This window comes from Bemisia tabaci, chromosome 7 (assembly GCF_918797505.1).
Source record: "Bemisia tabaci chromosome 7, PGI_BMITA_v3".
In the NCBI taxonomy this organism is placed as follows: Eukaryota; Metazoa; Arthropoda; class Insecta; order Hemiptera; family Aleyrodidae; genus Bemisia; species Bemisia tabaci.
Window position 1 is genome coordinate 41,357,718 of NC_092799.1, and position 22,291 is coordinate 41,380,008.

At 36.5% G+C, this 22,291-nt stretch overlaps 1 protein-coding gene across 2 annotated transcripts; it reads right to left on the reverse strand.

Moving 5' to 3' along the window:
• Positions 1 to 1,930: 1,930 nt before the first annotated feature.
• Positions 1,931 to 20,949, reverse strand: LOC109032974 (uncharacterized). Of its 2 annotated transcripts, none has more exons than XR_011900240.1 (14): positions 18,881 to 19,025; positions 17,932 to 18,116; positions 16,980 to 17,053; positions 16,385 to 16,568; positions 15,445 to 15,536; positions 14,829 to 14,919; positions 13,573 to 13,722; positions 13,124 to 13,298; positions 10,986 to 11,284; positions 9,783 to 9,944; positions 8,772 to 8,937; positions 8,219 to 8,320; positions 4,805 to 5,846; positions 1,931 to 1,949 (listed from the first exon to the last, which is right to left on the reverse strand). XR_011900240.1 is itself a non-coding variant. In XM_019045337.2 (14 exons), the coding sequence occupies exons 2-14, from the start codon at positions 18,993 to 18,995 to the stop codon at positions 5,533 to 5,535; spliced, it is 2,109 nt and encodes a 702-aa protein (XP_018900882.1). In that variant the 5' UTR covers positions 18,996 to 19,025; positions 20,747 to 20,949; the 3' UTR covers positions 2,998 to 5,532. The 2 variants fall into 2 exon arrangements, 1 of the variants encoding a protein (XP_018900882.1); XM_019045337.2 differs by lacking the exon at positions 1,931 to 1,949 and adding an exon at positions 20,747 to 20,949 and having other exon boundaries at positions 2,998 to 5,846.
• Positions 20,950 to 22,291: the final 1,342 nt, after the last annotated feature.

Below are 22,291 nucleotides of genomic sequence, written 5' to 3' on the forward strand. Positions count from 1 at the left end.
GGACATTCTTGCTTCCTACCTTCAGAGACATCAGCATATCATTGTTCTTTGAGTGGTTTTGGTTGTTTCGGTGGATCTTCTGACTTGAACCATCTGTTGTAGAAAAAAACTGCAGCATCAATTGGAGGCATCCCTGGGTCATGACCGTTTGCTCGGTTCAGTTGATACCACATATAATGAATCGTGCCCAGCATAACAAAAAATGTTGCATAAATATGTAATGAGCCCGGCTGTTTCCTCGCGGGAGCCATGCTGAACGGAGAATCGAAAACTTGAAATTAAAATTACAATTAACGGATTTGCAATGAGAGGTGCTGGGATTAAAAACTTGCAAAGAATAACTTAAAACTTCACTTTCAGACAAAAGGTTTTTATACAGATCTGAACCGCCACCGGGCAGATGCCAAAACTCAAAGCCGCAAACTGTTAAAGATTAATCATTTTAGACGACTGTAATGCAATCAATAATCAACAAATTATATTACAACAATTAATTATGGTACGCGTTACGTCAAATCTTTCAAAAAGAACCAGCATAACAATAACAAAGGTCAGAAGTGAGGTTAAGTCATTAACTCGAGGTCAGCTCGAGGTACTCATCTTTCACTAGCCAATCGGAGAGCTTAATGGTGCATCGCGGGAACCGAAATTTTTCAAAAATCTGAATTCTAATTTCCAGTTCTGAAACAAATCCGAAATAATCTGGGGCGTCAATTCATTCCCTATTTACTTTCATAAAGTGAATTGAAAAAAGAAATAGGTGCAAATTCTAATTTTGGTAAAAGATACATGGATTGCATTTTGCAAAAAGGAACCAAAAGAATTCATATAATTCGATGGCGAAACAATTGAACCGTGTATCTCGGTTTACGGCGTTGCTACCTCAAGGAGTGTGGAGTGATGTTGACCCGTTTCCCTTTTTAAAAAAAAATAAAACAGTGGCAGAGATTTTTCAACACCGCAAATGAGATACATGGTTTGGGATCATTGACGTATATTGTGTTATATACCTACATCAATGTTTGGGATAGAGAATTTCACTGTCGATAGAGATAGAAGATAAGTACTGTACCGGAAATCAAATGTGGCCGGAGACTTGTAAAGTAACCCATTTCACGAGACGTTTCCGGTCCAAAAACTAACATTTTTGCAAAACTAAAGGGAAATTGGAAGAGGTGACGCCGCAAGATAAACCTAAATGGGATGGTTCCAACAATAAGGCACTTTGTAACCAGGGTTATTCAAGGGTCACGCACCACTGGCCATGACCGGGGTGGCCATTTAAAATTTTTGAGTTGCCCCCCGCCCTCCTCCCCCGAGGGGATAAAAAAACTAGAAAGTACCTTAAAAAATTTTCCCCTCAATATGAGGAAAAACTTCTTAGACTGAAGTCGATATCTAAATTAGAACTTAAAGTTATGGCCAGTGGTGCGTGACTTTTGAATAACCCTGTATGTCGACAGTGAAACTCCCAAACCACGTATCACGTTTGTAGTGATTAAAAATCTCAAATCCTATTTTATTTTTGTATGGAAGAACAAATCAACATCATTCCTAGAAATTTCTTTAGAATTTGCTTCGGAGAGAGAGGAAAAATCAAGGAAGTTTTTAAGAATCAACGCTGAGTAGTTTTTCATATCATATAAAGAATAAGGTATGACAGGATGTCTGCAACGTCACAAACCAAGGCACGCGGATAGGGAGTTTCACCGTCGATATACATCTTGAGTCTTGATGTGATAATGACAGTGCGAAGCTCGAATCTTGAGAAACATGTAATTGACTATCGCATCTATGATGCTACACATACTTCAAGAAGATAGGATATTTTGGTGCGTTTATTTAAGGTTGTTATGTAATCCAACCTGTTTTCAAAGTAAGTACATGAGTTATTTCATGATGACAGGAAGAGCAGTGTCACCAGTTCGGTTTTCAATGTGTTCAGGTACCTACATGGAACAAATTAAGCGACATAGAACAGAATTAAAGTTCGAAATGTAGTTCTTATTTATAGGCCTGCAGTTTTGCAAAAAAATTTAAGAAATTGTTTTGACTAATATTTGAGAGTTTTAGAGACCAAAAAAGTCATGCTGGTTACCGGACAGTTGATTGTCTACACAGTTAATATGACAATTTATAATCTAAAAGCCTCAGTAGCAGCGAGTTCATACTTTCATAATCTTTACGACACCAAAAAAAAAGAATAATTTCCAATGATAATTGGACTACATTTTGCAATTTGGAACTATAACTTCTGGCCCGGTTTAAAAACAACGTATGTGCCATTAGTTTCCCTATGCACATACGTGTTTTTTCAGATGAGCCAGGATTTATATTTCCAAATTGCAAAATGCAGTCCAATTGTAAATTGCATTCTTTTTTAATTATTTGGTTCTAAATATTTGACAACGATGGAAACTAAATTGGTGGCACTTAAGTGGCAACTATTTCTGTTATCATAAGATCACCCAAATATTTTTCACAGCAATTCGCTGGAGACTATAAAGAGGTTTCCTTCAAAACCAAAAGGGATACGTAACTGAAGCAAAAGTACTATCGGTGGAAGAGGTGTTTCAATTCCCTTTTGATAGGTACTTCTGAATAGTCGACTATTGTACATCTGATTGAGACTCCCTAATATTCTGATTATTTTATGAAAAAATTAACTCATACTCGGATTAATGGTACGGGCAACCGGGACAGTTGTCTGGAGGCAGCAAAGTTTAGAGGAGGGCAAAATTATTTTAAGTTTTGTTTCCCTCTTTTATGAAGAGGTTAACGGCAATGCGGTGAGAAAAGAGGTCAACTGGACAAAATTCCTCCACAGGAAAATTGGATCGCATTTAGCAGAAGGGAACCAGTGAGATTACAGTATTGTAAAAATCATACATCTTCTGCAATCACGCTGGTTCGTCCCTTCCACTAAATGCAATCCAGATATGAGTCACTGATAAAAATATTCCAGGATCACAATAAAATAACATACTCAATAACAAGTGGTGTCTCGAAAATCAAAATTTAATTAATTTTTTTTCAACAGCTGAAAACCCTGATTTTCTTACAATGAAAATGCACCCTCTCTGTTATCAATTGTTTTTGAAAAAAGTAAATGTATATATTCCATGTCTAATATAAACTAAGGGGAAGTTTTCTAATTGAACATTTTTCCGTTTGACAATAATCAGTAGGTTTATGAATTTAGAGTAGGTACACAGATCAGAAGAAACAAAACAAAAACAAAAAGGTGAGGTGAAAAAGCATGACAACAGTGGAACTGCAGGAATACATATCTTGCATACATTGTTTCAAAATCTCCACTTCCATTTCATTTTATGGAAGAAAACACTGGTATTTTTACATTTAAAAAATAAAAAGTATGACAAGAATTCTGCAATGTCGCAAGGTAAGCCTTCCTGCAGTTTCACCGGCAATGGGTAGTTTTTTTACCTTACCGTTTTTTCATTCATTTTAAGAAATGATGAATTACATGATTTCATGTAATTCATTACTTCAAAAGAGTAAATAAATCAAGCTCCTTTTTGATTATCCTCGTTATATGTACCTAGCAAAATTGGTGATCGGAAATTAAACACTTCTTCCTGAAAGGGAAAGAGAGGGCATTATTAAATGAATAGACAAAAAACAAAGGACTTTCCATTTAGATTTCCAATCTGCCGGTTCCTGACTTAGTCCAAAACCATATTGTCAGACGGTCTTTGATTCAGACAAGGAAGTTTGATGGATTACTCCTGGTCTTAAAATTGAAATTCTCCTATTTAAATGTATAAAGTGGTAGCTAAGGTAAGAATAGCAGTTCATTCACGGATAAAGCAAGGAAATTAATTACTTATCTGGTATTCCCCCCCCTTTTTTTTCTCGCTGCCTGGTTGTAAAATTAGTTTAAAGTAAGAATTGAAGGTACATGGAAAATTCATGGTTGGTGAGACACTGCACAAGGCAATGAGGAACGTCACACAGCAGTGGTAGCTAGATGTGCAGAGGTGTTCAAGCCTATGAGTAGATCAACTACAACCAAAAGGAACTAACTTACATAACCATGCAATCGAGCTTTTAATAATTTAGTGCAGAGTATCATACATATTCTCTGACTTTTCCAGGTTTTCTCTGCTCAAAACGGTCAAAATTCTCTTGATTTTTCACATTGATAATTTTAAAAGTGTAGAACTGAAAATTAAAAAAATTTTGGAATTAACTTTGTGACGGATGACAAACACATGTGAGCATCTTTTCTTCAGTTGTTCATCATTCAATTAGGTAACTAAAATTGCAATTTCTTGTTGAAAATTATTCCTCTACAGAGCATTGAGTACCGAACCAGATTGAGACTCACAATCAGTCTAGTTGTGTGGACAACACAGGTGTTATTCCACATGATACCAGATTTTTCAAAATTCCAGTCTTATTCATAAAATCCCCTGACTTTTCCCTGGCCTGATATAATCTGTGGTTTTCCAGACCTGTAGGACACCCTATGAATGGACTTAAAAGAGAGAGAGATGATAAAATTGAGAATTTCAAATAAAGTTTAAGAATTTCATCTTAGTGCCTGTATGAGTTGTGTGAAGAAAACCATGAATGACCATACAAAAGCTCAAAATAAATTCATTATTTAGAATTAGCTTCTAAATGAGCAGTTTTTGCTGATTCATAAAGTCAAAATTTTGCATAAATTTAGAGGAACTTAGAAAGAGCTGCTGTTATCACGGGTAATCTGTCATGCTGTAACAATCTGTATTATTTCAACATTAATTGGATAAAAATATGCAAAAAAGGTTCCACTTACATTTACTTAAGAGCTGCCTATCTTATCGAAATGCACAATATATGAGGCTCACTCAGAGCTGTACTAAGATCCTTTCTGGCTGAACGTTCATCTATATTTACTTCGGCTTAAAGTTACCGTCGTTTCACGATTATTTTCACAAAAGTAACAACGAATTCAAAAATCCCTTCATATTTAAGTAAAAGTAAAAATAAGATGTTGGTCAAATCCTAGGATTTCTGACGAAAACGTTAAGCCTATAGATACTAAACTTCAGTTTATCAGCATAACAACTGTATCATTCAATCAATTGATCCATATTAATTCATTAATAATAACCCTAAATCCTAATGACCAGATTTCTTTTTATTTTGGACTTTCTTTTACGTATTTTCTTATGCTTGAAAATGTTTGCAATATGTTTGTTCCTCGCATTGAAACTAACAAAACAATAGCATTACATTAAGTCGTTACTATAACTATCACAGAAATGTCTGAAGACTTAAGCTTAAAATAGTAGTCCTGAAAACTTCTACGCAGAAGAAACTCTCCGGACAGTTGAGTGCTCGAATAATAAAATACTCGAACAGATAAGGATAACAATTTACAATTTAACAATAATTCAGTATCGTTGCATTCAAAACAGTTGTAGACAAAACACATCAACAATAGAAGCACTCGTCTGTACTTCTTGAATAGAGTAGGTCTGAGCATAAATTAGGATGCTCAAAAAAATTCATGGGGACGATTCAATCGTGCTTAATCACAATGATGGACAGAAAAGTATTAGGATGATGTAAATGGCAAACAGGTATCACAGATGAAGAGATTTTAAACTCCTTGATTTGAGAGACCACTTCAAGTATTTGAGCCAGCTCAAGTGACTTGTCTATCCTATAAAAAATACGAAGACTCAGTACGGAATCAGTGGGAGTCTGATCTCCTTGAAGTAACTTGCCAATAGCGTAACGAATTATTTTCTCCAAATCCTCTTCAGATATTGGCAGTAAATTTGACTCTGACGTTGATGACTTACTGACGCCAGGATTTGAAACTGAGGAACCTGAAAAATACAAAAGTGTTTGAATACAGAAGTAATGTCAATTTACGAACATTTTTTACAGCGTAAGTGCCTTGTTCAATGAGCTGCTTTGGAGAGTTAGAAAAGATCCTTTGCGCAAGGTCTCTACTGAGGTCCACAAAAATAAAGTGATTACTTTTTAAGTACTTTTTAGGTACTTAAGGAAAAATTTAAGTACCTCGCCTTGGGGAAAAATTAAGTACTTTTTGAGTACCTTTTCGCGACGTATCGCAATTCTTCGATTTTGGCACTGCCGCGCGCTTCACATCAGCTATTCCCCAGGCCTTTTCGGCTGTTTCCATCAAAATGAAGGAAATGCCTTGATCCGCTCCTCTACAACAACCGCGCTCTTACGGGTTGACATTGTACTTATACGCCTGACAGACAACGCACAGAGCGTTGCATAACTATCAGGCGATCGAACTGAATGCGCAGCGCAAAATGGGAAAAATTACAGACCTTCCGCGAGATTTACGTACTTATAAGGTATTTACGGACCGACCTTAAAAAATTGCTTACTTTTTCCGGACTTTACGGACTGATAGACACCCTGTTGCGCAGCTATTTTAACACTGAACTTAGCAGTCTATGGTTCACACTTCAAAAGATGGTAGGTGGTGCACTGAATCAAGTGAACAAGAGGCAAAATGTTCTTTTACAGTGATCCTTGAAGCCCATCCTTATATGTTGAATTAACTAATCCCTACAATTCAATCCTTACCTACCCGGCATTTGCAAAAAAGAAAGTTATGAAATTGTTGCTGTGATGTTAATTCCGACAATAATATTTTTAAAACGTTTTCGCAGCAACTTTTGCCGAACGAGCAGTATCATATGAAAAATCAAGGGAATCATTTTGTACCTGACCATCTCATATTTCTTTTTTAATGGAATAATTTACAATATACAAAAATTAGTGTCGCCCAAATTTTGTACTTTTCAGACAGAAACTATTTACCTGGCAAAGTTATATTATAATGATAAAAGATTGAAAAATCTGTATGGATGGAGGTCAATTGTTTACTACAAAGCAGTCGCACAATTTTAGGTTCAGATCCATACAATATCAACAAACTTTGCTATAAATTAATTCTGAACAACTGTAGATTGAAAAAGAAAAGTTAACGAATGAAATGCTAAGAAGGAAATAGCTTTTTTTTTTTATCGATGGCCTCTCTCGACGGAAGAACCCATGTTCTCATTCAAATGGACCATTAGACAAAGTAAACATTTGAGCATTCTGATACAGGATTCTTTTTCAAAATTTCACATGGAACCTAATTTGCACTATAAAAGATTCAAATTAACAACCGGCCAGGATATGAACTATGAAACCCTAATCTACAAGAACTAAATTGCACACCACAGCGGTTTTGGCAGGCTTCTTAATCAGCAGTGTTCCTTCCTCACCCTGTGTTGTTTGAAGAGTAAATGGACTACAATTTGCAATTTGGAACCATAAATTCTAGCCCGGTTTAAAAACAATGCATGAGCCATTTGTTTCCCTCTGCACATAAGTGTTTTTCCAGAAGAGCCAGAATTTATAGTTCCAAATTGCAAAATGCAGTCCAAATAATGAGCAACAGATGAGCTGAAGCACTGAGATTGAGAATATCATATTTTCATACTGCAGAAACTGTTACAAGAACGTTTAGTGTGCAATTAAACACAAATAGATACTCATTTTTTCTATGAATGAGAAATTTGAATTTATGCATGGGAAAATGTTAATATCTTGGTTAAGATTTACTTTCAATAAGTTACGTTGCACAAATCGTATTCTGCATAAAATTTAGATGAGAAAACAAAAATTATTATGCTATAATTCGCACCTTGTCTAGTGGTCCATTTCCTCACCCAAATGGGTCAGTTGCGCTGGTCACTGAATCGTGTTTTGATGCTTGATTCTTGTAGATCAGCAAAAAGTAATAAGATCTGTCCAAACCGGAACTTCCTTCGTTCAATATTAACTGAGATATTGTCTTTTGAAAAGTCAGGTTTTTAATGTCATCCACTACGGTAGTGACACCCTTGGTTTCTTCAACCTTGCTTTTATCAGTCGGTGTGATGCACATTCGCACTGGTTGTGAACGTGAAACTAGGATGAAAGCAAGGTGGAAGAAACCAAGGGTGTCATTACCGCAGTGGATGACGTTAAAACCTCGACTTTTCAAAGGGCTAAAACTGAACATAGAAAGTTGCTGTTCGGACAGATCTTATTATTTTTAGCTAATCTACAAGAATCAAAAATCAAAACACGATTTTGTGACCAGTGCAACTGACCCATTGCTGAAAAGAAGGGAAGCTTATGTTTTCTGAAATTGAAAACAAGATAAAACAGAGCAAAATATTACCAGTAGAGACGTAACAGACTACAGTTGCGACAGTATTTTCATAATTCCATCGTCGCCGAATGGATATTCGGTAATCATTTATGCAACAACCGGTTTCTTCATCTGATAAACAAAAGAAGCATAATTAATAGGAAAAAAAAACAAGGAGACTTGAATAGAACACAAAGTTGACGACTCTGCAAGATTTTACGAGGTCTGTTTGGTTTCCTTCGGACATAGTGTAAGCGTTCAGTCGCTGACTTCTGCAGTACATTGCACACCTCAAGTGCCGTACCTTAACATGTTGCAAATTCTAAGGGCTTCTTCTTCAAAAAATTTATTAATTCAAGGTACTTCTAAATTGAAAGGCCTCTGATTCTATTATTGTATAGCTTCTATTTCAATATCAGTCAGTTTAATTATCAATATCTATGAGATGGGCAAGAGTAAGCTCTATGAGGAAAATAAAAAACTTGCACAACTTTAAACAACTTTGATAACTCAACCAAAAGTCCCAAAATTGTTCCCAAAAAGATTCTCAAAATGAATGATGAATAGTTGGATGTTGACGTACAATCAAATCTGGAATTGCCTCGATGAGCCCATAAGTGCCACTCGACGCTGGCATCTCGAGGTAACCGTTGAACAACAACATAATCGATTATGGCGTTGTTGGTTTTCCTTTCCCATTCAACTTTGGCTGCGAGAATATGTGCCACATTAGTGACATAACAGACACCCTGCCAAATAAAATTATTGATGTGAAAAAAATTAAAGTCACAGTTCACATAAATGCAAAAAAGGTTAGATAATATGAGCATCAGTGCCTCCTGTAGTGAATTTTAATTGAAGCCACCGATGAAGTACATAAAAAGGTTAGTGAATTTTTTTTTTTTGCTCTGAACAAAATAAATTTAAGGTTTAAACATCACGTTAAGTATGGAGTCTGCCAAGAAATTTAAACTGGTGTAAAGGAGCTAAAAACTCAGCAATATATTTGTATAAACCACTTTGAGATAAGTTTTCTTAAAAATCACCAACAATTCGATTTTTCAAAATTTTACTTACATACTTTCTATGTTAAAGGAAGGCTTAAATTCAAATTGGTTAGCTTCTAAATATTTGAATTCCTCATATTTCTTCACACACATTTTACCAATGCCACCATTCTCACTTTCATCAGCTTTGATCACTTTCACCTGTTCATTAGCTGCAGGGCCCGTGCCAAATAACTTATTGCACTTTCAGATTGCGACAGAAGATCCATCATGTTGATTCTGGTATTAACCATCAATGCCTAACTGAAGACAGTTGATCTTCTGTTACACTTAAAAGTGCAAAAAATTATTTTGCTTGGACTCTATAGCTAATAAAGAGTTATAAATGAATGGAGTTGGTAAACCCATAGGCTTTTTGACTGTCGTTTGGGCATGCTTCTCTGTTACTCCCATAAAAAACATATTTATACAAAATAAAAAAATCCGGTCTATATTAATGACTCAGCAAATGGGTGCATTTACTTTTCAAAAGGGAGGATTATCATGCAAAAACAGATACGTGAATTGAGAAACATGCAAATGCTGACCTGTACGACATCTCGCAATCGAGACTCAGGATCCATTGCTTGAATGAGCCGTCCAACATGCCTTAAAGCTAAACGGGCTTGCCGCCTAATTCCACCGTCAATTAGCACCATTGTACCCGGTACAAGTGCTATCTGTCCTGCTATATACATGGTATCTTTAACCTGCGGAAAAAATAAAATGGTTTAAAAAAAGTGCGATCATTTGAAAAGTTGATTTAAGATCTTAAAATATAGAGAAGCTAATTAAATGAGTAAAAGACACAAATATAACTACAGTAAAACTTTGATAGAACAAATTTCTGGGGACTGGCGAAAAAATTCATTAAATGGAGAACCGCGGAACAAGCAATTTTAGGCCAACAATTGTTTTTGTTGAAACGTTCGGTTTTTTCCAGTTTCGTGTACAACCCCCCCCCCCCCTCTTAACTATGACAATATTTTACGGAAAATCGGCGGGAAACACCCGGTTTGCACTTGATCAGTAAAACTGCGCAGCGGTAGGTAGAAGCACACAGCAGGGGTTGAAATCGTACTGATGACACTGTCAACGTAGCAATCACCCCGTTTACTCGAGGACACATGTGCGCCTCAGAAATTCCCAATCCCGTTGTATCGGAAAATGACCATTGCACCGACACAGACGTGCAATGCGCGGGTGAGGACAAGCATGCTTTCTCCCCAGCGGTGTTGCTAGACGCGCGGAAATTCCCGTGCATTCGTTAAATCAAGATTGATTTACATAGTAAAGTTCCTACTCGGACCGAAGATTTCCTTCGTAAAAGCGAATATTCGTTATACCGAAATTCGGTATATAGAATTTATTTTGCATTGAAAAGAAAGGGATTTTTTCGGTACTGCGAAAAAAATTCGTTAATTCGAAGAATTTGTTATATTGACATTCGTTGTATTGAAGTTTTACTGTGGTTCACTTAACTCTATGTGAATAAACTCTCCTTGAGCACATAGGAAGATAAAATGCACTGCTCAACAATAATTTGCAGAGATGTACCATAGACTTTCAATGTGTCTCACACCTCTGGCTTTTTTTCGTAAAAAGTTGCCTGGAACCAGATTTGCTGTACCAAGATTTGTGAGGAAATTTTCAATTTTCAATTTAGGAGATTTAAAAGTCAAACTTATTTTTTAGACTACTTTTTGAGGGCATCAAACTTGATAGCGATGTTTGATAGCGTGAAATCTTACCCTGACTGCTTGACTATATGGTCCAATATTTGCAGGCGCCCAATGAGAAATACTCTGAACATGCATTGTATGTCTCTTGGGGGTCTGACTGCCTTCGGGTAGTTTATAAGCCAGTGCTTCTATCAGAATCGGAGTTTCCTTGGCGAATAACATTTCAACACATATCCTTACTGGTGGATTTGGATGATTTAGAATATCTAAGTATGCTTTATTGATATTGGCATATTCACTCATTTCGCGTACATACAGCGTAATAGCCACTAAATCTGAGGGGCACAGAAGACGGTCATTGAGTAAGGCTGAAAATAAGGAAACAAAAAAGCATAGGTTAGACGTTGGTGACAATACTTGATGCAAAAGAAAAAAAAAAAAAAATAAGCGAGAAAGGAAGTAAATTACAGGTTTAAATCTTAATGCAACAAAATGTAGCGAGATGATCTGCACTATTATCACTTTATTACATCTGAAAGAAGACAAGGAATATTTTGTGGGAGGAGCATAGGTGGGAAACCTCTCTGTGCTAGTCAAAATAGGAGCAAATGGCATTTTCAAAATTACAATCACCATCTGCCTTCAATCTAATGCTAGTCTCTTTTTTCATGTACTGACTAGTTATTTTAAGATGCCAGAAATAAAGTTTCCAGAGATAAACAAGTTAGTTGAAAATATGAATACAAAAAATCAATTATTAGGAGAAAGATAAACAAACATTCTTCGGCGATCACATGAGAGAATGATCACAAGTGATCTGTTCACTTCATCTGAGGATGTGATACTTGGCCAAATATGAATACGGACCGATGCAAACTGAAAGTGTAGTGCTGCTTTTTGATGAAAATCATCACAGGTGAAAGGGATATATCAATGGTGAAACAGCATAAATGCTTATCTTGAATGGGCCTGTTGCAAACTTTTGCTAGAGCAAAACTAAGAGTTGTTTCTCACAGAAAATGCCTCAAAAATCACGATGAGCGCATCGGCAAAGTCTGAAATGCACTCATAACTTCACAATCTGTGTAAGAAATTTGCGGTTTTTTGAGCTTCCCGCTTCGAAAACGATACTACAGTACAGGTGAACATTTTGTTAGAGGAGTCGTTCCTTTGGCGGCAATACTCATCATGGCCGACGCCAGTCCGCCAAAACACGTGTGATGGGACGAGATAACACCTGAACAGGATTAAACCAGATAACAATCGGCGTTTACGTCCATATTTTCCTCACCCGCCTAAATTGACCTTGAGCTCTCCTCGAATTACGCGAGGAACTGCGCAAGCGTCGGCCATGATGAATATTGCCGACGATGGAGCGACTCCTCTAACAAAATGTTCACCTGTGCAGTAGTATCGTTTTTGAAGCGGGAAGCTCAAAATAACGCAAATTTCTCTCGCAGATTGTGAATTTATGGGTGCATTTCAGACTTTGCCGATGCGCTCATCGTGATTTTTGAGGCATTATCTATAGGAAACAACTCTTCATTCTGCTCTAGCAAAAGTTTGCAACAGGCCCATTACACCATTGCAGAGTTCCTGTTATACCTTGTTCTCTGGATGGAAAAATACTGAACGTCATTTCTTGAACATTTCGGTGATTTTTCTACTCTATGAGGAGAATATTCTGCAAAATTGCGAAAATAGAAAATATTTCTACACAATAGAGCAGGAACGGAGATTTGGAAACATTTCAACCCAGATACACAATTTTGCAGTTTCACCATTGATATGAGACCCACTTTGCATCTTTGATACGATGATGAAAGAAATTTAAGGCTACTTTATTGAACTTATTATATTACTACCTAATATTGAACAAATAAACATTTTTGGACAAGTAGCATCTGAAATATTTATATTTATGGTAAAACTTAAAAATAAAATAAAAATAAGTTCAAGACAAACCACGATGCTATTCATTTTTAAAAATGAATAGCATCGTCGTTTGTCTTGAACTTATTTTTATTTTAATTTTAAGTTTTACCATAAATATAATATTGAACAGGCTTAGAGATGTCTAAAGGGACTACAGTTTTTTTAACAAAAATTCCATTCATGTATAATGAAGTCCCAACAGTTCTGTGTAAAATGAATTTTGAAAAATTGGTAAATTGTAAAGCAGAGGAGAATTTACAATAGATACTTACCACATAGTTTATCTAATGCAATCTTGGTTGCAGTACCAATATCTTCATGAGTGCCGACAATATTACTAAACCATGTCCATCCACTGCTGTTACCAAAAACTGAGGGATCATCTACCAGTTTCACAGGATTACAAACAGAATCTATTTGTTTCATGCTGGGACTCCTTCCAACATCCTTAAATAAAAAAATGAAAATTTTTATCATGTATGATAAGATGGAAAGAAACATGTCAAAAAAAAACTGACTTCAAGAGAGAGAAAAAAAATGCTCACAGGTTGAGAGATAACAATGAATGGATGAAATCTGATGCGAAATTTTTATAAAGATGCTCTGGACAGAGAGAGTCTTAGGAAAAATCAAAATTCTTTCAACAACGATACAAAATAATTGCCTTCTATAAAATAAAGGTAATACTTAACTTGTACCTATTTGGTGTTAAAATACATACCTTACTATCTTCTCCAATATGTTGGTCAACTTCATCCTCATTGTAATAATCAATGGTTTCAACTTCAAGGTCGCTCAAATAATCTTCTGCATTTTTAACTTTGATCGGCAATAAAGATATCCTCTCAGCGAGGTTTGCGGAGCTTTCAGTCTAAAAAATTGCCAAAGAAGACCAATAGATCAGTAAAATACACAGGATTTTAACAATTTCAAAAGCTGAGTCTTTACAGCTTCAGACTCAAGCTCATACCGGTCAAGGTCACTAAATTAGCTATAAAGAGGCGCGATTTTGAAAGATCAGGTTTGAATGAGTGCTATCTATCCCAGGTCCCAACAGGAGGTCCTACCAGGTATTGAGCCATCTTGTTTGAGGTTCTTTGTCAACAATGAGGGGTTTTGAGGCAAAAGGTCTGTATGAGTAAACAGGGCTCCATTTTCTTGCAGTGCACACTGTTATAAATCTTGGGGAAGAATCTTAAGTGCATTTCACTCTGCAAGCTATATAGCATCCAAGAAATCCAATTACTTAATGCGAATGAATAGAGAAATTTTCTGATTAAGAGCAGAAATAACTCCACAAAAAGAGTTGATTTTACTCTGTTAGAAGAGAGTTCACTCTGCAAAAAGAGAGGATTCTGCTTTGCTTCCTTATTAGTTTGATTCTTTGGAAGGAATGTAGGCTCCGGAGAGAAATTCACTCTGAATTAAGTGCCGAGATTTTTAACTAAAAGCATCGCATCCCAACTAGAGACACAGCTTCTTCCTGAAAAAATCCACTTTCTACATTCATTTCCAAGATGAATTTGGGCAATTCTATGGCTGACGCTGACCCTTTGCAGAGCTGAGTTTGCCGGATAACTGGTTCAGCTAATCTTTCTTCTGTGGGTCTGATAGTCTGATTGAGCCAGCACTCAATGAATCCAAATGGTTTGCCCTCGCCGGTGAGGAGACTTTCAGTCTCAACTGCGAGGGTGCATTTGAGTTGGCTCAGACTCAATAAAAATAGCTCAATCATGTGTGTGTATGGGTGCACACATAAGCCCTCTGATCTGAAAACTCCCACACCTTTGACTTCATTGGCTCAAGAATCCTAATACGATTAGATATTGTTAGAGTTTTTACAACATTACCCAAAACCTTTTACTTCTCCTAAATGGAAAATATACATAAACTCTACATATGAAGGGGAGGGGGTGAAAAAAAACTAAGATAGCAAATATACTTATAGAAACAGTAGAGAGAAAATTGTACACTTACAGGTTTGTTGACCAGGCGCATCTGTTTAAAATTTAGATATCCCACAGGGGCTATGGCATCATTAGAATGTATCACAGTTTCATAGTCATCGCTGCAATTATAACAACAATAATAATAATAAATAATTATAAAAAAGTATTATTATAGATAGAATCTCTGAAGATTTCTGGGGGAGTCTATTCTTTTTCAAGAGTAATGCTCTACAGATTTTCTTTTTTTTTTCATTAATTTTTTTTTTTAGTTTACCTACAATTTTTGTGCTCAATTACTAAATTCATTTGCATTGCAAAAAAGACTTGCTGATGAATAACTTTGTGGACACTTAAAACAAAATACTCGATAACAAAATAGACAATTAAGATTTTAAGCGTGCCAGTAGGGCTTGCTTTTTTAAGTGATTTTGACAAGGGCTCATCATTGTAACACTAAAAGAATACCTCCTTCAGCCGCAAACGATTCCGAGAAAAAAATCTCTTTTAACCCACCCTAATGCACAAAATATAATGAACATATTAAAACTCATTATTGTTTAGGCTACGTAATCAATTCCTTAAACCAGTCACTGAATAATACAAAGAAGCAATATCAAATGCTGAAAAACTAAATTGGAACTTACATGACCACTGATTTTGTGAACAATGGGCAATCTAAAGTAAAAGTTTCATATTCTCCTCCTTCACCACAAACATTCAAGCCATACTTCTCTTTCTGAAAAATAAAAGGATAAAAATGGTTTATAAAAACTCAGAGACAGATGAAAGCCTCATAGAACCAAAGGATCCCAAAAACAAAACAAAAAATTTAAAATTCAAGGGACAAAGTATTCTTTAGAGTAAACAATACACTCTCGGACATTTTGATCAATTTTCAGGCCGTTTTACTGAATTTAATTTTTAAAAATAGAGTCAAACAAAGCGTGAAACTGTCTGCAATATTGAGGTGGTATTGCGTGGGCATTAGAGTTTGAAACTTTAAAATTGAAGTAATATCCAAAGCAGGGGTGAAATAGTTCTAGGCCTCTGCAGTTCTCTGAAATCCAGTGGGTTTTTGCCAAAAGACTAGCGCGACATGCTGATTAAAATTGTGTCAAACTTTTTATTTTATTCGGAATTTCAATACAGATATTTGCATAGATCGTCAAATTCAGTTGTTCGCTAAAGGGAAAACTACTTGTCAATGCTAACAATTTTTGGGACTTGTTGACAATTTGGTCTTAATCAATCAGATGTGCAGTCGGGGACTATCTAGACGCCTGAGCCAAGAATAGTGTCAAGGCTTTGCAGATCAAATAAATCTTTTTCCTGTCACACCACCAACCATGCCCACAACTAGTCAAAGAGTCAGCACAGTTCAGTTGTATAACTATTGTGTCATGGAAGAGATTTAATTGCAATATTTTAAATTGCCTCCTACGATACATGCAATGTATTCTACAGATGAATGTTGCCACCAAAAATGGCTCTAACAGCACCGAAGTAAATTTCAACAATCAAGACTGAAGTCATTTTTTCTACAAAAACAATCTAACTTAGAGATGCCTGAGCTATGTCACATACCATTTTTAGCAAGTGTGGTTGAATTTCTCCAAGCTGCATGCCTAAATGTTTCACTGGATCAAGCCCTAGAGCAGCAACTTTTATGATGATAGCCTTTACGTTGCAATCGATCATTTCTTGCAATAGTTCGCTTTGGTCTCGCCTCCACAGGTATGCAAGAGAGACCAATCCCAAACGAGAGCAACTGAAAAAAAAACCAGACGTATCGTTATCAGGATGTGAACAAATATAAAAAAACAGAAACATGGCACTTCAGTGTGACCTATTAGGTTCATTTTGTGCTAAAAAGTATGAGGTTAGAGGCTGATAGAAAAATTTTCAGTCCTCATTAAGAAAATCGTTTGCTTGGCAAACGACCTACAATGATACCAATGCTGATTAAAAGTAATGATTTCAAAAAATAAGAGCCATGAGCAGATATGAATAACATTTCACAGGACAATCTTGAGCTACAAAAAGCAGATAAAGACTTGACAAAGCTCTTTCACAAAACTACGGTTTTTGAACTCCGAACTCTGAACTATTGCAACTACAAGGAATTTGGGTAGGATAGGTGCAAAGATCCAGGAATGAGTCTAGGCTTTAGAAAACTTACACATTTTCAACTCGAAGCCTCTGATAGTCCGAGAGAACTGCCCCACTAGCTACGGCTTCAACTGATATTTCTTTCTGCAATGAGTAAAAAAAAGAGAAACAAAATTAATGAAGGCACCATGTCAAAAGCATCTCCCACAAGCACAAAAATAACATGCAGAACAGGTTTGCGCAAATTGACCATTCCTTTATAGAATTATGATGGTTCCGACTCCGAGCACAATATGATTCAATATGATTTCAATATGATTCAGTTTTGATTGTTTGAAGGGACTCTTGATCTAATTATCAAACCTCCAAAATAATAAAAGGATTGATAATTACTTAAAAATCTATTCACAACAAGGTGGAGAAATGGTGCTGAGTCCACACCATTTCGCGGGGAAAACGAAGCCAAGAAGTTCCAAAAATTATAATTAGAGTCAAAATTAAATTTTTTGAACTCTAATGCGTAACTAGTGCGAAACTGAGGGGGGAGAGTGTTCAGCTCAGGCAGTTTGCATTGGAATATTACTTAAGTTGGAGTCACGCCGAGAGATCTATCTCGGTTTGGGCCTTTTTAGACCTCATCAGCAGATCACACTCAGCAGTGAAACCAACTTAACATTCCGCAAAATCTAAGACGGCATTAAAATGCAGTCATGGATATGACCCAAGACATGACACTATTCACGACTTTTAAAAATTTGAAAACTGAAGACTTGTTGTTGATAACAGGCTCAGAGCTAAAAATAAGCTTTCAAGTTACTTGCATTTATATTCCTAAAGACTGCTATGAAATATATCAATAACGTTACCTTTTGAACATTAAACACGCTATTTCATTGCTGGCAGCTTTTAGCCTGTTATGCATTATGCTGTCCTTGGTACTTGGAACAAAATGCCTTGTCTAACTCAATCTTTTATCTTTTGGTACTTAGCCCATTACTGTTAATCGGTTTTCACTTACTTACCTTCACTTTCTCCAGTAGCTGAAAAAGATCTTCAACCTCATCTTGAGGAGTTGGTGTGTAAACTTTGTCATGCAACAAGGCTATTCCTTGAGTTGGCTTGCGAAATAGTGGCAATCCCATAGCTTCAGCGTATAGTTCAACACCTTGATGGCCAACAGTCTGATACATGTAGCTATCCAGCTCATCTGAGGTAAGACAATCATAATCAACTATACAACTACTATAAAAAAATTGAGACATGTGTTTGAAAATAACTTCTAAAACTAACAGGCAAAATTTTCTGAGATAGTGTTCATAAATTACTTGACGTACTTTTTCAGAAATTTGATTCGTCTTCCCTCTTATTAGCGAATTTCAGCGGAAATCTTGATGTTCCGCCATCAAGTCCAAACAATACTCTTGAAGGCGCTCTGCGCAAATATTCTGCCACAGAAGTATTGCACATTATTAGACGGAAATGAAGACGCACTAACTCCAGAAATAGACTGGTATTGTTTTCCTTCATGTAAAGTCCTACAGATCCTATGATAAGCAGCTCCTGTTCGGTCAATTTTTGTGGAAATTGGTTCAAGGTGGCATGTTTTGACAGGAAACTTGAATTTCAACTCTTTACATAATTCCACAAACCCAAGAACAGAAAAATTTCCACAAAAATTGATCGAACAGGAGCTGCTTATCATAGGGCTGTAGGACTTTACATGAAAGAAAACAATACCAGTCGATTTCTGGAGTTAGTGCGTCTTCATTTCCGTCTAATAATGTGCAATACTTCTGTGGCAGAACTTCTGTGGCAATACTTCCTCCATTCATTTGCGAACAGTTGAGAAAAATCTTCTCCAGTTACAAATATTGTACTCAATGTATAGTTACACACATCACTCTTCCATTCAATTCCTTTCATACCATCAAACGTTAACGCTGTGGCTAAGATAATTAATTTTGTCCGTACCTTTAGTTTCTGGACATAAGTTTGCTAAAGCAACAATTTCATGTCCAGCAGCCACGCATTGTAGCATGCTGTAGCAGCTGTCCTTGCCACCACTGATCAAGGCAACAACCTTCATTGTCTGGCTGTTCACAACAGGTAGGTATCCCTGAAAATTAGAACATACAAATTCACAAAAACCACAAGAATAAAAATTTGTATCACCTATCACAAGTTTTGGTTGATCATGATTTATGTAGTTTATGGCACTCATAATCCCTTTAATAATACATTTTGTTTTAATCAATGAAATGGATGAGGATTGGATAAAAAGGACGAATAGGGTCTGATTCACAGCAATCAATTATTACATGAGGTGTCATAAATCGATGGGAGTACACATAAAAAAAACTGCCAGAACTAAACCAACAATTAACCTTGTATCTGATGATTTAGTAGAAATTCCTGCATTAGTCTAACAGAACAACAGCATGGACCGATCAGGGGTGAAGAAACTTCCCAACCTCGTGACCGGCCATTCGCATGAAATCGGGAAACCCATGTGAGGACAAAATAATTGGGGGGACCTTGGAAGTTTTTTTTTTTTTTTTTTAAGAGTTTAGGGGGAACTTGACTGTTGAGTGCGCTACTTTGAGGGAACCTAACTGTCAAGCATGCTGCTTTTGAAAGAACCAAACTGTTGACCGCGCTGTTTTGAGGGAACCCAACTGTCGACCACGTCACTTTATGTGTCGGGCAAAATTCTGCGAAAACTTAAAATGGGGGAACCCTTGGAAGTTTCTGCACCCCTGGGAGTCCTGGGACCGATCACTTGGTAACTACAAGGTGAGTTCAGTAGACTTCAGGAAGAATATACGGGGTCACAATTAGAAAAAAATGAGTTGGAAGCTGTGTTGAATGCAATCACTCGTACATTCTTTCAGGTTTAAAATTCAAGGAAGAGAAAAAATATTTCGGACATGAAGACAATCAATAGACTTTGACCTCAACATTAAGTCTTATGGAGGAATGAAACTTCAAAGCTTTGTCTCCATTCAAACAAGATGGGACTTGGTGCGTTTCTGTTAAGTCTGTCCACTTACAGATGGGAGATGTCTTCAAAACTACGTTCAATAAATTGGATTATTCAGCAAACCTAACCTAAAATAAGGGCTAAGCATGCGGAGTTTAGGGAGACATAATGGCAATGAATAGCAATCTTAATAATTGCTGAGGATATTCTACTATTGAATATCTGAGTGCTGATAGTCCTGATTGGCATGGATTAAAAACTAACCATTACTTATTGCGTCAATATTGATTTTGATGGACTGTCACATAACAAGAACAGTCTCATCTGTTGAAAGATGACAACAGACTCTGGCACTGTGGTGAATCTCCTAACACTGGGAGGCTGACCATGATACATCATGTAGTGGTTCTAATCACATTTAAGACACACAGACCTCGTGCCAAAATTAGCGGTGGGTATTACATTATCACTCCCTACTCTGAGGGTCAACCAAGAGCCTTCATATTGCTGAAGAGTGACAAAAATACACACGGGAAAGCCAGGAGATTATCTCTGTCCTCCGCGGGACTAAGCATGGAAGGATAAGTCCCACCGCTAACGGAGACGGAGCTAGCATGATGTTATCAGTAAAAACACTGAGTGCTGGGGGTACCCTAAGAAAGCAAGAAAACCGTGCGGATCAAGAACAACATTCTCATGCGGTTGAATGTAACTGAAGCAATAAGTAACTCTGCTCAGGAGAAAATAGGAAATTAATCCAAACGACCGTCAGAATGAGAAAAGGCGACTGCTTTACAACCATCTTTACAACCTGGAACAAGGATAAACAAATGGTCATTTTGAAAATTGATACGTACAGATGAGTGGAAGGAGCTCCTGAAATTATCACCTGAATGGATACATTATTAGACATAACGCACATAATTATTGGAGTGGGATAACCAGGCAAATTGAGTCCCGAAACAATTTACTGAAAGCGCCGCAATAAAAATTATTTTCAGAAAAAATGGGTCCATAAGTTGAACACAACACACACAACACAAGGAGGAGGATCAAGGTTGCTTAGAAAGAGGTTAGGTACATTCGTCCATTTGTACGCCATATTGATGACGTACTGATGGGAACTCTAGTGGCGCGAGGTTTGAATTAACGCGTCTTGAGCGAGCTGAGCGTAAAAAAAGTTTTTCAGAAAGAAACGAGTTCTTGAACAGAATATGTTCCATAGTAAGGAGCCTGATGCCATTAATAAAAATGTCTTATGCACACACTTTTCATTGTTACTGAATATAAAATGTATTGAACACTAAAATTTTTTTCGAATGTGTTTCATTAGGTACTATGTAGCATTTTATTACAAATTGCTCCTCTTGTTTAGTCAAAAGCAGAATGTCCTTTTTAAAAGTTGCTAAAGTAACATCCTGGATGTTAAAAATCTGTGCGAAACCCCTTGAATGTTGTTATGGACACTACGCCTGTTAAAGTAACATCCTAGCAACGTAGAATTAACAGCCGTAGTGTTCAGATCACCACTAAAGAGTTGCCGCAAAGATTTTCAGCATCCAGGATGATACTTAGGCAACTTTTTTTTCTGTGTTTGCTAGAAAGGACATTCCGCTTGACTAAGCAAATAAGAGAAGCAATTTATAATATAATGATGGTAGGTAATGAAAATATTCAAAAACAATTTTACGTTAAAAATCTATGCGACACCTCTTGATTGTTGTTGTGGACACTCCTGCTGTTAAAGTAACATCCTAGCTACGTAGAATTAACAGCCGTAGTGTTCAGATCAACACTCAAGAGTTGCCGCAAAGATTTTCAACATTCGAAATGTTACTTCAGCAACTTCTTTTTTTCCGTGAGGTATCTGAAGGAAAAGTAAGTTTGTCCAGGAGTCTGTTGTGCTTTAAAGTCTTCATTCTCCAGAAACGATGATAAGATATATCTAATTTTCTTCGTATTATTGTATGGATATGTGCTATAGGATTATTTAAGAGAGCAGAACAAATATTGTGTATCCGCAATACAGCATGAGCCTCGGTTATGTTGTTGTGGAGTTGAGGTCTCATGAGGGATGCAGATAGCATTCTTTGATGTAACATGCTTTCCAGTTTTAACAGGCATGCTTGGATTGGCAAAACAACCAATCACAGGCATATCAATCCATTGAAAAACACATGTAGCACGAGCCATTTCTGGTGAAAACAAATAAAATTCATCCAGTAATATTCCAGTCAATTGCTGTCTATAAAAAATGTTAAAACTCTAAATTTGTTGGGATAGTTTCCAATGGCATCTACAGCAAAACAGTTCTTTTAAGATAATAAACGTTTAGTTGTCACCTAAAAATAAGGGTGCTGAAAACCATCCCTTTCGACCCTCTTTCATCTTGTTTACGATTA